This window comes from Theobroma cacao, chromosome 7, assembly GCF_053813885.1.
Source record: "Theobroma cacao isolate CCN51 chromosome 7, ASM5381388v1, whole genome shotgun sequence".
NCBI classification, from domain to species: domain Eukaryota; kingdom Viridiplantae; phylum Streptophyta; class Magnoliopsida; order Malvales; family Malvaceae; genus Theobroma; species Theobroma cacao.
This window is the reverse complement of record NC_142645.1, coordinates 2545415-2558907: the sequence shown is the minus strand read 5'-3', so window position 1 is coordinate 2558907 and position 13493 is coordinate 2545415. Positions and strand designations below refer to the sequence as shown.

Below are 13493 nucleotides of genomic sequence, written 5' to 3'. Positions count from 1 at the left end.
AAGAACCTCCATATATGGACATGCAACAAGGAATGTAGGATTGGACGAGAGTTTCTTCGTTAACCCTGAACAACCTGACGTATCGCTGCGAACCATACATAGATAAGTTTGCACTCACTTTTACAAGTCTACTTCATAATATTAATTAAGGACATAAACTCATAAATTTTCAAAAGACGAAGAACTTTAAAGAGGAGCACGTTTGATCTTTCAAGTCAGGTAAAAGTACAATAAATGGTGTTTTTACTCTTTTATTTTGGTTAGTTAGATTTAATAGCATTTCATGCCATTGTAGTAACTGATTTCATTTTCTACAACTTTAAGCTGATTGCAAAGAGTGTGTAAAGATCTAACTCTACATTGTAATATTAATTAATAGTTAGAAAATTTTAAACAAAGATAATCATTATCTAATTTAAATTGCACGTACGTTGACAACTAGTGTATGAAAGTAATCTCTAACATATTGTTTCCGATTACAAAGATAATGACACGTCTATTAATTCAAAGAGATATCAATTTATTCATAACATTGCACGTATACGAATATTTGAATGAAAATTATCTTTTAAGCTATTGTAGCTGCCCGCCCTCTTCCCTCCGTATTGATTTGAATTTTCAAGAGTGCACATATAAGATACATTTCTTTTACATTGAGAAATGGTATGTAAAGGTAAATTTTAATATATTGTTTCCGATTATAAAAAATAATGATGCGTCTCTTAATTTAAAGAGATATAAATTTATCCATATCCATGTAAATGAATAATTGTGTGAAAATTATGTTGTAAGTTATTATAGCAACCCTTTCCTCTCCTCATTATTGATTGATTTGAAATTTCAAGGGTGCCTTTTGAGATTTTTTTTTTATTAAACTTTTTGTTTTTTTTTTAATTTTTGGATAATATCTTTCAAATTTTGATATTGAAATAGTAATAAAACAACATAATTAACAAAATAACAACTTGAAATATTCAAAGACATAAAAATCTGAAAAAAAAATTAAACAAAATTAATAAACAATAGGTCTTTATTCTTTAAGAGTTATTAAACTTTTGTTAATAATATAATAAAATGAAAAGTAATTTAGGGTATCCAACATTTTCTTGGGTAGGTTTGGTGCTTGTGTTTGATCAAATATTTTATGATTATAACAGAATGAAATTTGTACCCATTCCTTTCCCATTTTCATATTCTTTAAGTTGCTTAGAAACCAAGTAGAATCATTCCCAACTCCACTGTTCAGCAACAAGAATCATTCCCAACTCCACTGTTTAGCAACATAAAGAACTCTAAAGTATCTGTACTCGTCTACAAAGATAAAAAGCAGATTCTCCTATATTTTATGTGGGGAAGCCATGAGAGAATGAAAAAGAAGGGGAAAGAGAGAGGAAGGAGAGTCATCTTAGTATACAGTTCTCATTTTTCTTTTCTTCTGCATCAAAAGACTCTGTGTGTTACAAGCATTTTACACAAAGATATGTTACCTGAAATATCAGATTCATTAGCTATCTTTGAATTCAGTGTAAAATGTTACAAAGAAAACTAGGAAAAGGTAAAGCAGATGAAAAGAAAGGAACCAAACAATCAATGACCAAAGTTTGGTTTTCGGTGGTTGTGGGGTCAATTTGCTACTGTAGAATTGAAGAAACGGATGCTTTCTTTCTTTCTTTTTCCTTGCCTTTCTCTTTGGGCTATGTACATAAAAATCAGTAGAAGAAAAAAAGAAAAGGGTTTTAGAAGTCGATGATTGGCTCTCCAATGGTCAAATTTCTCTCTACCGTCCATGGCAAGTTAAACAGCTTAGCCATGATGAACTTGAAGATCTTGTTCACATTGATGTTGTGTGTAGCACTTGAGAAGAAAAGGGTTGCCTTCATTGCCCTTGCATATGCTCTTGCCTGTATCAGCAAAAAACACAGAATTCAAGGGTTCGTACTGCTAAAAAATACAAAGGAAGAAGTTTTCTTTGTCTAAAGCAATTAAATTCAAATTGCTGCTTTAATCAGCATGTGGCCCCTTCTGTTTTTCAATCTTTTAATACGCGGAGAGAGAAAGAGAAAGGGTTTGTTACAAATTGTCAAATGGCTGAGAATTGACAAAGGAAGACTCCCAAGTCCCCCCCGCCTTACTCCTTATTCCTCAGCAATCCCTCTGGACAAAGTCTTCTATTCAAATGTGTCATTGTTAGGGAAAAAATTCAATGCATGATGTTAAAAGGTATAGGACACATTAATGACTTAGGTATTTCAGGGTATACGTTTTTTCAACTTGAGTATAAGTATCGGATACGGGTACGTGTTTAATACGAATATATTTATGTGATTTAGGGCATCGAATATGTGTTGAACGCGAATACACTTTAACATGACATTAACATGGTTCCATTTTTGGGTCAATATTGGCGAGTCTTTCTTACCTGTGAGAGCAACATATATGACAATGGAAACTTGGAAAGGGCACTAACAGAAGCAAAGAAAGACTCAAGTAATTTAATTAGCAAAAAGAAATAGATGTAATTAAGTCCTATACCTGAGTGACAATGGTCCATTGCAAATCTGGGGGGAGTCTTACAAAATCATCAAATTTGGTCCCTATTAGTATTGGGATTGCTGTCTGCAAAAACATTGAAAGAAACAAGAAGAAAAAGCAGATTAAGTAAAAACATTTGAAAAACAAAAGCTGGGAAACTGATATGAAGAACAGACAAAAGCATCATTAATTTTATAGGGCTCCACTCCATAGAATCCTTTACTGAGACAGACCCTCCATTAATTGGAGCACTAATATTTCATGGCCCTAGCAGTAGTACTGAACTTTGACATCAATCCTCTTTATTGTTTGCCAGAAAAGCCTGAATTTGACATCAACCTAATGATTTCCTCATTAAAATTTTAATTCAGCCATTCCCCACATATTCATTCAGATGAGCACACAGTTCTTTCCTTAAATGTCAATTATTGATGTGTTAGCAGTCAATTATTGGCTATAAAAATTGCAATTAATTATACATCAATCAATTTTGCAGTTTCAAGACCTCCCCCCACCCCCTACCCCTTTTCTTAGCTTGGCCAGACCAGTTAATGTTGACGACCCAGTTGACAGAAAAACACCATGAATTTCTATCAGGAAAACAAGGGAGAGAAAGTTTAGTACCTGATTCCACTTTCTTGCTTGAGTATACCATCCAACAACACTACCAAAAACCGAGAAAAGGAAACTTGAAAATATCAGAAAACTATCAATTTTCAGTACTTGTTCCAATTGGGAAAAACATGTTTTGAACTAACCTGTTAAGGGTGCAACGGCTGGTGAGATCAAACATAAACAAAATTGCCACCGCATCCTTACAAGCAATTGGAAGATGATCAAGTGAGCTACTGTCACCTGCAATCAGATAACCAGTACGAGAAAAAAGAATGAGAACAGCAAAGCTGGAAAGTTCAGAACAAGGTAAATCATAACCAAAACCAATTCCTTGATTCACATACCTCCTACATCCCATATGCTGAAAGCAATCCTGGCACCTTGAACAAACGATGTTTTGTTCACTAAATTCAATCCTGCCATTTCTAAGCATCTTTCCTGCTCATCCCCGGCATATTTGATCTTCGAAAAGAGAGAGGAAGAGAGAGGAAAAGAAGAGATTCAATACCCTTAAAAGGCTACTTATTTCTAAGTGAAATATCATTAAGTTAAGAAGGGAAAAGAAAAGAAAGAAAAAAAGAACCAAAACCATATGCTTACCAGAAAGCTTGTTTTTCCAATTTGGCAGTCACCTAACAAACTGATCTTCAAACTAACCAAATCCGAATCTGTCTCATACCCATTACACATCGTCCGGGGGTCTTCCGGCAAGGCCTCGTTGTCTATCAGAACCCCTTCCACAGGAGGAGAATCCCGGCGAGTCAGCCGCCTGTAGTGAACAGGCCTTCCTATGGAACAAACAAGGATTCTGTCCCAAATGAACCTGAAAAATCTTCGAAAAATCGATACCCTTTCAAATATACTCCACTTGATGTTAACATGAACAATCTTCCTACAGAGTTGTGTCATCTTTCCGGTGGCTTCATGAATGATTTCGGACATGGGAACGGGAGATTGGTTTTTTCTCTGACATAGTACTTTGTGTTCTATGTTGTTGTTTCTCTCCCCGTTTAGCTTATGTTTTGGTCTTTTAACTAACCAAAAAACAAAGGAGGGCTCTAATGTAATGTAAAGTAATAAGGGATGACGGTTGACCGGTATTTTTATAAATATACCCAAATAGTCCAAAATGCCGGCTTCATTGGGGTCTATGTACTATGGGCATTTGAGTCAATTTTGGTATGCAAAGACTAATATAACGACAGTAAAGGGTATTTTTGTCATTTATTAAAAAATATTTTTTTTTGAAGGGATAAATCTTTGTCTACTTACACAAAGCACAAGCATCTTGTGAGGTGTTTTTTTATTATTCATTATTTTTAAGGTAATAAAAAACAAGAATATTTTGTTTTTTTTATAATATAAAGAAGAATTAAAGAATGTTTTTGTGTGGGATTGTGAAAGTCAAATATTCTCAAAATTGATGAATTTAATTTTTTTTATATAATTATTTTTTTATGCTTTGGAAATTAGTAAAAGCCAAAAAATAAAATATAAATAAAATGTGGTGGACAAGTTAAGTGTATGTGGAAAGTTAAATCATTTATACTTTCAAAAAAGGTTATTTTTTTATTAATTAAGAAAATGAAAAAAAATAAAAAGTGGGTTTCAAATTTTACTTTTAATCAATCACAATTATGTAAATTGAACATGAATTTAATTAAAAAAAACTGGGTAATGATGGTTTTTTTTTTCTTTAGAAGTGACAAATATGAAGGACAAAATAGAGGATAAATGAAGACAAAACAACCGATTAAAACAACCCATTTGTATATTTATCTATGGATTGTAAGATCAAAGTAGAATATAATAGATGAAGTTGTTGGCAGGTTAAACAGATAAAAATAAATAAAATTAATTGATCATGGCATGAATCATGATAAAATAAAGCATAAAAATGTTTGCCCTTTGATTGGTAGATCTAGATCAACTGATCTAATAAACCCTTTTTGGAAAGCAAAAGGCTGCAAACACCAACACAATGACCTATAAAACCCCACCTTTTCCCCCTATTTTTAATTATTTCTTAGATGAATTGTGAGCTTTATATTATACCATACTATACATGTAAAATACAAGCAAAAACAATTTGTAAAAAGAAATACAAAAAATAGCTTTTGATAACTTAGGGTTGTTGGCATTGATTGATCTACCTATATACATAATGTTCTCATCCATTAAGGTAGATGTGATTATTATATGTGCCCCCCATTGGTAGTATCTTTTGATGAATTTATTTCCATTTATGCCCTTAATTGTATATTTTTTTAATTTGTTTTTCATTTTTTGCTGTTTTTTTTTACTCTCTTTCTAGGTAGTTGATGACAATAGCTAAAGGTTTATTGAGAAGTTAATTATGCTTCTCATTTGTACCATTATGCATTTGAATCTTTCTATGTGTATCAAAAGTAGTGTTTGGGTTTTAGGAGTTCAAAAAACTTTGGTAAGCACGTTGAAAGAGAGAGTTACCTAGTAAAATAATACATATTATTATGTATTATAAAGTATAATGTTGTATGATTCATAAGATTTATATATATATATATGTCCATTGTCATACTGATATTGAAATTGGTAGGAATTTATTGTGTTTTTCAATATAATTAATCTACACTTTGTGTCGTTTTAAGAATCTTGATGAATTTGTCAATATCCGTTTTAAATATCTTAATTATACAAAATTAAATTTAGAGTAAATCACGTATACACCACTTCTTTTAAACGCAACTAATTGTAATCGAAAGAATTCTAATTCTACATATTTCAAGTTTTAAGATTGAAGTTTGAATCTATATAACTACTAATTATACTAATAATACTATATAAAGAAATACTTTTTTAACACATAAAATATGGTAATAGATACAATTAAATACTCAAAATAATGGGTTTTAATTTGTTCCATAAAAGAAAAAAATTTGGGTATTTTGAGCTGCCTTTAACCTCATAATAGAGATATCTATATATATATATAACCCCATTGTCAACTTTGTAAAATATTGTGTGAAGCTAGCACTCACAACATCAACTTTAATCTAAGATATAATGTTCCAAAAATATTAAAATTGCTAAGGAAAACAATGGAAGGTCCTTGCTGTCCAAAGACAAACATTGGAGAAAACATTAATTAAATAGTATGCATTTGGTGAGGATTTTGGTGAAACAAAATGCCTTTAGAGAGGGAGGGACCAAAGTGGACACTTGGACCAGAGCCACCTAACAAACTTACATAAACTAACTACAAAAAATTTATTAATGGAGTTGGGTAGGACATGAAAAGTTAATACCAAACTTGCAATTATTAAATAAATAAAATGAAAAAAAAGTAGAGAATCTAATCCAAGCTTAAATTTTATTATTCTATATGTATGTTAATGATGTTGCTAACATTTTCTTAATCTAGGATTAGATTAAGAAAATCGGGTAATTATAATATCTCGAATTAAGTAAGATCAAGGTTTTTTTTTTCCCCGATGTTGGTGCGGAAGAAACACGTGTTGACACATGGAAAGATAGTTAAAAGCTCACGACTTCAATGATAGTTGCACAAGGCATCAAGGAAAAGCTTTGAAGAGTGGATATGGTTCCTCTCCAAAGGAAGGTACCTTTGCTCTTAATATGTCAAAATCAATTTGTATAAGTAACCCTAGCAAAGTTGCAAAAGAGCACCATTTGACCTAATTGATATTCTTTGTATTACAATAATTATGTTTATTATCTCGTATTCTTAAATGTATATAAATTTATTACGGTGAGATAAAACTCAAAATCAATATCTCGTCTTTAAAAAAAATTGAGATATATCTATTAATTAGATTGTGTTTTTTGATTCAATAACTACGTCGAAAAATATCATCACGTAAATTATTCATTTTAAAACTTTAAACATATAAATGCATCTTAAGCAACAATGAACAAAAAGGGTTAGAACCAAATGACATCTAAACCTATTGGTATTTTCCAATGTTTATAATCCAAATCAGAGTTAAGTGGGATATATAAATCCAAAGCCAATGAACAGGAGATAAGGCAAATGAGAAGGGAAAAAGAAAACAAAAAAGGTTGTGTTGTTTTCAAAGGGGTGGTTAGTGCTTTGACAGTGACAAACCAGAGACCACACCCCATCCATTTATAGCCAAAGAAACAGTGCATGTTAATCCAATATTTGTGCATTGGGAAAAGGTATGGTAAAATAAATAAATAAAGTTGTAATTTAACTAAAGAAAGTAATACTTAATTTTGTATTAATTAATGATAAAAGGATAATTAATTCATGACAAGTACTTAAAATGAATATTTATGAAGATTTATTAGAATTATACTTTAAGATTGACAAATAATTTAAAAAATTTCATTAACCTGTCGACAAAATTGATTTGACAGTAAATTTTAATTTTTTAAAACATATATTGCGCGTCATAATGTTTTCTATTTATAGTTAAATAAATAAATTAGTTTATATTTATTTTTTAATTAATAATAAATAAGCAAAGAAGTTGTCACCGACACCCCCATTGAAAAGCTATTTTACTCTATGGGGGAACTATAGAAATGACTAGCAAAGATTTTGCTTGCACCCCACTTTATGCAATTGCATGCAATTGATAATAATTTATGTATAGAAATTTTTGGGTGTTTCTTTACTTAGTTTTGCTTTGGTATCATTAAAAAGACACTTTTTCCCTTTTTCTTTTTTTTTTTTCTAATTCTCTTTCAATCAACTCATAATGAACTCATGAAAATTTCCAACATCTCATCAAATCCTCGATAGGAAAATTCATATTCTTTTAATAGAATAAATTTTTAACCATTAATCTAAAAAAATAAACCCAAATCCCAATGTCTTATCTCTCAAATTATCAAAAAAAAAAAAAGGGTTTCAATGTTTTCGGAATCGGCTATTTTTTATTGTTATTAACAACCGCTCTTCTAATTCTATAAATCTCATAAATCATAAAAACTTTGATATCTTATAAGTTACAATCGATTATGATATTGTTTTTCTTTCTTTTTTAGATGAATTTTCTCATGACGATATATATGTTGAAGTTCAAATCAAAATTTAACTTCATGGATTTTCGATTTAGATAAATTCAAGCAATAAGTTTATTTTTTGAGATTTTATAAATATTTAATTTTTTTTTAAAAGATAAAATTTTAACCAATTAATTTATGGTGAAATTTTTGAACACTAATTACATCCTCTAAAACAATATTTTCTGGCAAAATTGTGGGTTTTGTACGAGCCCAAGTTCATCGTGTCAGCTGGCCCAAGGAAAAAGATTGATTGGATTGAAAAGGGACAAAGGGCCCAGATGAAAGTAGCAATCTTTCTCACTTTTTGGCCCAAATCCAATCCTTTATATTTCTCAAAGTTTTGATTTTTCCCAAAACCCTCCAAAAAAACCACAAACCCTGCAGAAAGTTTGTATCTTTATCAAATTTTAGTTAATTAATCGACAAAAAGGAAAGGGAAAAGAAAAAAAAAGAACAATGGATTCTGAAATTGATTCAATGAAAGAAGAAAAATTGAAGACTCTTTTGGGTCAGCTTGAAGCAGAGCGTGGCATTTTGGAAAGAATTGTTTACAAGAACAAAAACCAGCATAGGAGATCCTCTTATTTCCAGCGACTTCTTAAGGTTATTTTGATTTCTTCTTATTTTATGCGTTTTTTTTTAAAATTTTTTCGGCTTTTATTTTTCTGGGTTTTGTTTGGAAGATGAAAAAACCGATAGTGAAAGAGGAGAAAAATAAATTTATAGGAGTTTTGGGTGGTAATGATGTTGTTTATTAGAAAGGGAAAATGCATAGTTTGAGAAACTAGCTGTTTGGTTGCTGGGAAAGCTGAGAAGAGAAAATTAAAGGAATTTGGAGCAAAATTTTTTGAAAGTTTCTGTTTGTTGTTTTAGTTTAAGAAGTAGACTTAAGATATCCCATGTTTACTAGCAGATGATTATACCACCAGTTTAACAGTCGAAGTTTTGGTTTTCTTTTTACTGCATTATGTTTGTAACCAACATTTTTTTTATTTATGTAAATTAATTTTTCATGGAATTAGGTGAGGAGGGACTTGAGACTGTTGCAATCTGCTAATTTGGAGGAATTACTAAGTTCCTGCTTTCAAGTTATCGCTGGAAAGAGACCTAAACAAAAGGTGCATCTTTTGGAAAGGTACTCACTCGAACATTTAGTGACACATTTACATTTGCTCTTTCTAAACTAGATCAACGACAGATAATGATTTAGAGCCTGTTTGGCCTAACTTTTTTTAACTTAAAAATTATTATTAAGCTCTTATGAAATATAATAGCTTTTAGAATTAAGTTAAAGTTATTTGGTAAACTATTTAACAAAAAAAATTATGTAAGCTCTAATTCGGTTAAAATTACCATAAAGGGTATTCATGCCATCTTCAATCACCTAATAAGCTATAATGTAATGCTTCAAGTTTATATATAATTTTAGATGTTAAAATTGAAAAAATCAATAAAAAAAAAGAATAACTTTCAAACTTGTATAGTAACAATTGTATTAAATTTTTGTTGATCTAACAAGCAATCAAACCATGATGCTTCAATTTTTTTTTAAAAAAGAGAAAATAGGAAACGATGTAGTTAATATTAAAATCCTTTTTGGTGAAAAAGAGAGAAAATTTTTAAATAGTACTTGAATGCAGTTTTGAATTTTAGATTTTTTTTTTCTCTTAATCTTTGTAAGAACAAAAAAATTCTAGATTTTGATATTCTGTTGTTGGGTCTTTTGTTTTTTTATTAGTTTTTGTAGAGAGAGGTAGAGAAGAGGGAAATCTTGATTTACGTTGAAGAATGGTAATTTGTAGAGGGAAAGAGAGGAGAGGGAGATTAATTGAGAGAAGGGTATTTTCTGAAAATTAATGTGTTTATTAAAAAAGATAAGAAAAAGCTCTTCCCTGGAGTTTTTTTTTTTAAGTTCTTTTTTTAAAAATTTTGTTCTTAAAAAAAAAGTTGTTTTTTTTTAAGAGCTTTTCACAAAATCATAGTTGGCCTGCCTTTTATTTTTAAGAGATAGATAAGCTAAAAAAAACCTAGGTCAAACATACACTTAATAAAAGAGTTTTCTGCATGTATTTGAGTACTACCTTTGGCTTCAGAGGGAGAATAGGGTAAATAAAGTAATTTGTTCATTTTCTTTGTTTGATATGAATTTTCAGTAGCTTAGGGAGCTTAACATCAAATTGATTGATTAAGAGTGTAGCCATGGATTTGTGGGATAGAATGTTTGTCCAATGCATTTGTTGCTGGTGGAGAAGGAGGTTATGCAAGAATTAGTTGTAATATATTAGCTCACCAGATAATCAATCTCTTACTCAAAACATAAATCATGTCTTTTGCTATAAGAACATATTGACACATATTCACTAGATACTATATCTAGGAGTTCATTCATTTTGTTTGCTATGCATAGTTTGAAGAGGAGAAAATATGATGTTGGAAAACCTAATTTTATGGAGCGACTTTTGGGAGCAGCACGCTTACTATCGCAAGTACGTATTTAGTTCTCTTTTTCTTCATCTTCCTTTCTTGTGACTACTACCAATTTCCTGCAAATTATTATCTTCTGATCTATGTTAGCTTCATTTAGGAAGGTTGTATGTCTCTCCAAGCTCCAGTAATAAATCTCAATTTTCATGCCAGACTTTGCCTTTAATCTGAAAAGTTTTATGTTGATGCCTTCACTCTTACTTTTTTATTATCTTTAGAATCTTGTTATATTATTTCCCTTGTTTAATGTTTGTACTGTAAAGGTAAGAAGTAGTTGACATAATATTGTATCTTATAAAATCTCAAATTTTCTATTATCAGTCCCCTTTGCTGATGTGATCTTCTTCAGGTTGTGCATTTCATCTGGTTCAGTGTTATGGTGCTTTACTTCTGTGATCACTTTTATTAGCATGCTTTTGTGTATCTTTGCATGTGAGCAATGCCTTATCCTAGAGGCAATTGAGCCTGGTGCAACTATTTTAGGAATATACTCTCCAATTAATTATGTGTTTATGTGGATGAGTGCTCTGTTTCTATTGCAGATTGTTGAGACAATGTTGAGGGCAGCAACGTATCCTCTTTCATGTTCTATTGTTAAATTGGGTATTACATAAGCATTTAGAAAATTTACAATAGAGATTGAAACTTTATTTATACATTTTCTTTTGTTAACGAATTAGGCTTAGTGACACATATATAGGCAAATTCTTAAAATGCTTAACACATGCTAAAAGCATCAAATAATCTTTTGCAACCTTGACTGGCTATAGTGAGGTATCTACTTTGCTAGCTCGCTCATTTTTCATGGGATTTTCTCTGACTGTTTTAGCTCTGCTTGCTCGCCTTCGAGTTTTGGTTCAACAAGTAAGTTTAAACTTCCAATTAATAGTTAAATTTTGTAGAAGCAGTTACAGCCCAGCTGGGTTATCAAGTGGTTGCAGTGATCCAGTTTACATTGTTAATGGACCTGTCCTAAGTAGCATGACATTTAGCCTTTGTTTTCCTTTTGCAGATATTACTTGATATTGTCCCAGTGTTCAACACTGTCTCTTCTCTCTCCCAAAGGAAGCACTCTGTAAAAATAACTCATGAAGGAATTGAGGTTGATCCATTACTAGACAGATTCTTATAGTCCAGAACCCCTTCTTCTTCTAAAATCTTGTTGCTTAGAGCAGCTTCATAAGCCTTTTTACTTCACAATGATGCAGGTGTACAGAGAGTTTTATCCAAAAAAGGAGGACTATGTCACCTTAGAGTGTGTCTGGAACACAGATAAATTTGTATTGGCTGAGAGGATGAATAAATGTGAGATTGAAATGCCAGAAGGGGACAATGGTGGAGAAGTTTCAGTAGGAAATAATGCCGTGCGGTACCAGAGTATCGAGTCTTTTCTTGGAGGTAAAAACATTCATCGTATTTTCTTGTTTTGCATTCTTTTTCTTCTTGTATCCAACATCTTCCCTCTTTCAAGTTTCACCTCCTTTTTCCCCAGTTGCCTTTTTACTGTGTTATTCTTTATCTGCTATGCATTCTAGGCTACAAAAGTTGCCAATTTCCATTTAGGATTGAGTGCAGCTAGGAACCCAAGCATTTAAAACAATTTTGGCATAGGTAGTCCCTGTACGGTTAGTACCTACTTTGAACTTTTAGGAATGTTTGACTATTATAGTCTCTATCATGGATTCTCTGAGTAGAAAGACTCCTTGCTAGGACTCATTAATTTGATTAACACAGTCATCTGATTTGGAATATAGCTGTCTTAACCCCCAGTTTGAAGCTGATGAGATTTTGGTGCTATGAATCTAATTTTGACAGTAAGTTGACGTGTTCCATGAAATGTCTATTGTAGATGATGAACCAACTACTGAGAAGTCTGATACAGAAAGATTAACTCACATGAAAGACTCTATGACCAACCTGTTGACAGACACCTCGATTGAGGGTGAGGACAGGAGGCAGGTTGAAAAAATTGCTGAAAAAGTAGATACCACTGTTAATACAGAATGCCCTAGCAAAAATACATCTCAAGATCGCGTGCTTGCAGACACTGGCACTTCTGCTAGCTTTGGTAGTTCAAAAGTTATGCCTGGTGCTAGGAAAGTGGCTTTTGTCTCTGTAAAAGGACCAGTATCTTCAACTGCAAATCCAATTGATCATCCTTCAAAGGCTGCAGCATCAACAATGAATCCAACTGGTCTTCCTTCAGAAGAAACTGGAAAGAGTGAAGGTGACAAGACTGATGCATTTTATAGTTTGCTCACTCGCGGAAACTACAAAGATAGTCTCTTTGGATGATTTGATCAACTCAACAAGCCATTCTTTCGATTTGTTTCATGTCTAGTATCAGAGGTGGCCAAAAGAATACAAGAGTCAAGGAAATGATATCCCAAACCGCACCTCACTAGGAATAGCTGAAGTTTTGCTTGTTATCACAATTTTGGTCTTCGAAGAGGATATTTCAATTGTACATATAACATAGAAGTTTTGCTAATGAGAGAATCTACTTATTTTCAGTTGAATTTGCAACACCTGTTGAATTGAGGTTTGCTTTCATTTTTCTTTTATCTTTTGTGTATCATTCTGGGTTCACTACTGCTCTGTATAAAACTTCAAAACTTCTTTGAGTCTGTCAATGGTACATGCCTTCATATTCAAACGTTTTTGGCTCTCCAGCCTCAACCAGGATCTTCAAACTATCTTGACATTTTGCTGCTCATAACTGCATACAAGTACCACTCTGTATGACAAATAGTTAAAGCTATTTTTCTTCACCGAATGAATATAGTATTTCACTTCCCGCATAACTGATTTTTTCACACTATTAA

At 31.7% G+C, this 13493-nt stretch overlaps 2 protein-coding genes across 3 annotated transcripts; one reads left to right on the top strand and one right to left on the bottom strand.

Annotated features, from left to right (window-relative positions):
- Window positions 1–1481: 1481 nt before the first annotated feature.
- Window positions 1482–4196, bottom strand: SGP1 (Ras-related small GTP-binding family protein). The gene is made up of 6 exons (XM_018124044.2): window positions 3748–4196; window positions 3492–3609; window positions 3291–3387; window positions 3157–3196; window positions 2533–2616; window positions 1482–1901 (listed from the first exon to the last, which is right to left on the bottom strand). Exons 1-6 carry the CDS (start codon window positions 4087–4089, stop codon window positions 1737–1739), a joined length of 846 nt encoding a protein of 281 aa, XP_017979533.1. The 5' UTR covers window positions 4090–4196; the 3' UTR covers window positions 1482–1736.
- Window positions 4197–8542: 4346 nt separating this feature from the next.
- On the top strand, window positions 8543–13187 carry LOC18593586 (uncharacterized). 2 transcript variants are annotated; one of them, XM_007020879.3, is made up of 8 exons: window positions 8543–8787; window positions 9207–9319; window positions 10592–10670; window positions 11211–11239; window positions 11439–11532; window positions 11681–11770; window positions 11877–12066; window positions 12518–13187. In XM_007020879.3, exons 1-8 carry the CDS (start codon window positions 8641–8643, stop codon window positions 12961–12963), a joined length of 1188 nt encoding a protein of 395 aa, XP_007020941.3. In that variant the 5' UTR covers window positions 8543–8640; the 3' UTR covers window positions 12964–13187. The 2 variants fall into 2 exon arrangements, with proteins under 2 accessions (XP_007020941.3, XP_017980425.2); XM_018124936.2 differs by lacking the exon at window positions 8543–8787 and having other exon boundaries at window positions 9205–9319; window positions 11018–11239.
- Window positions 13188–13493: the final 306 nt, after the last annotated feature.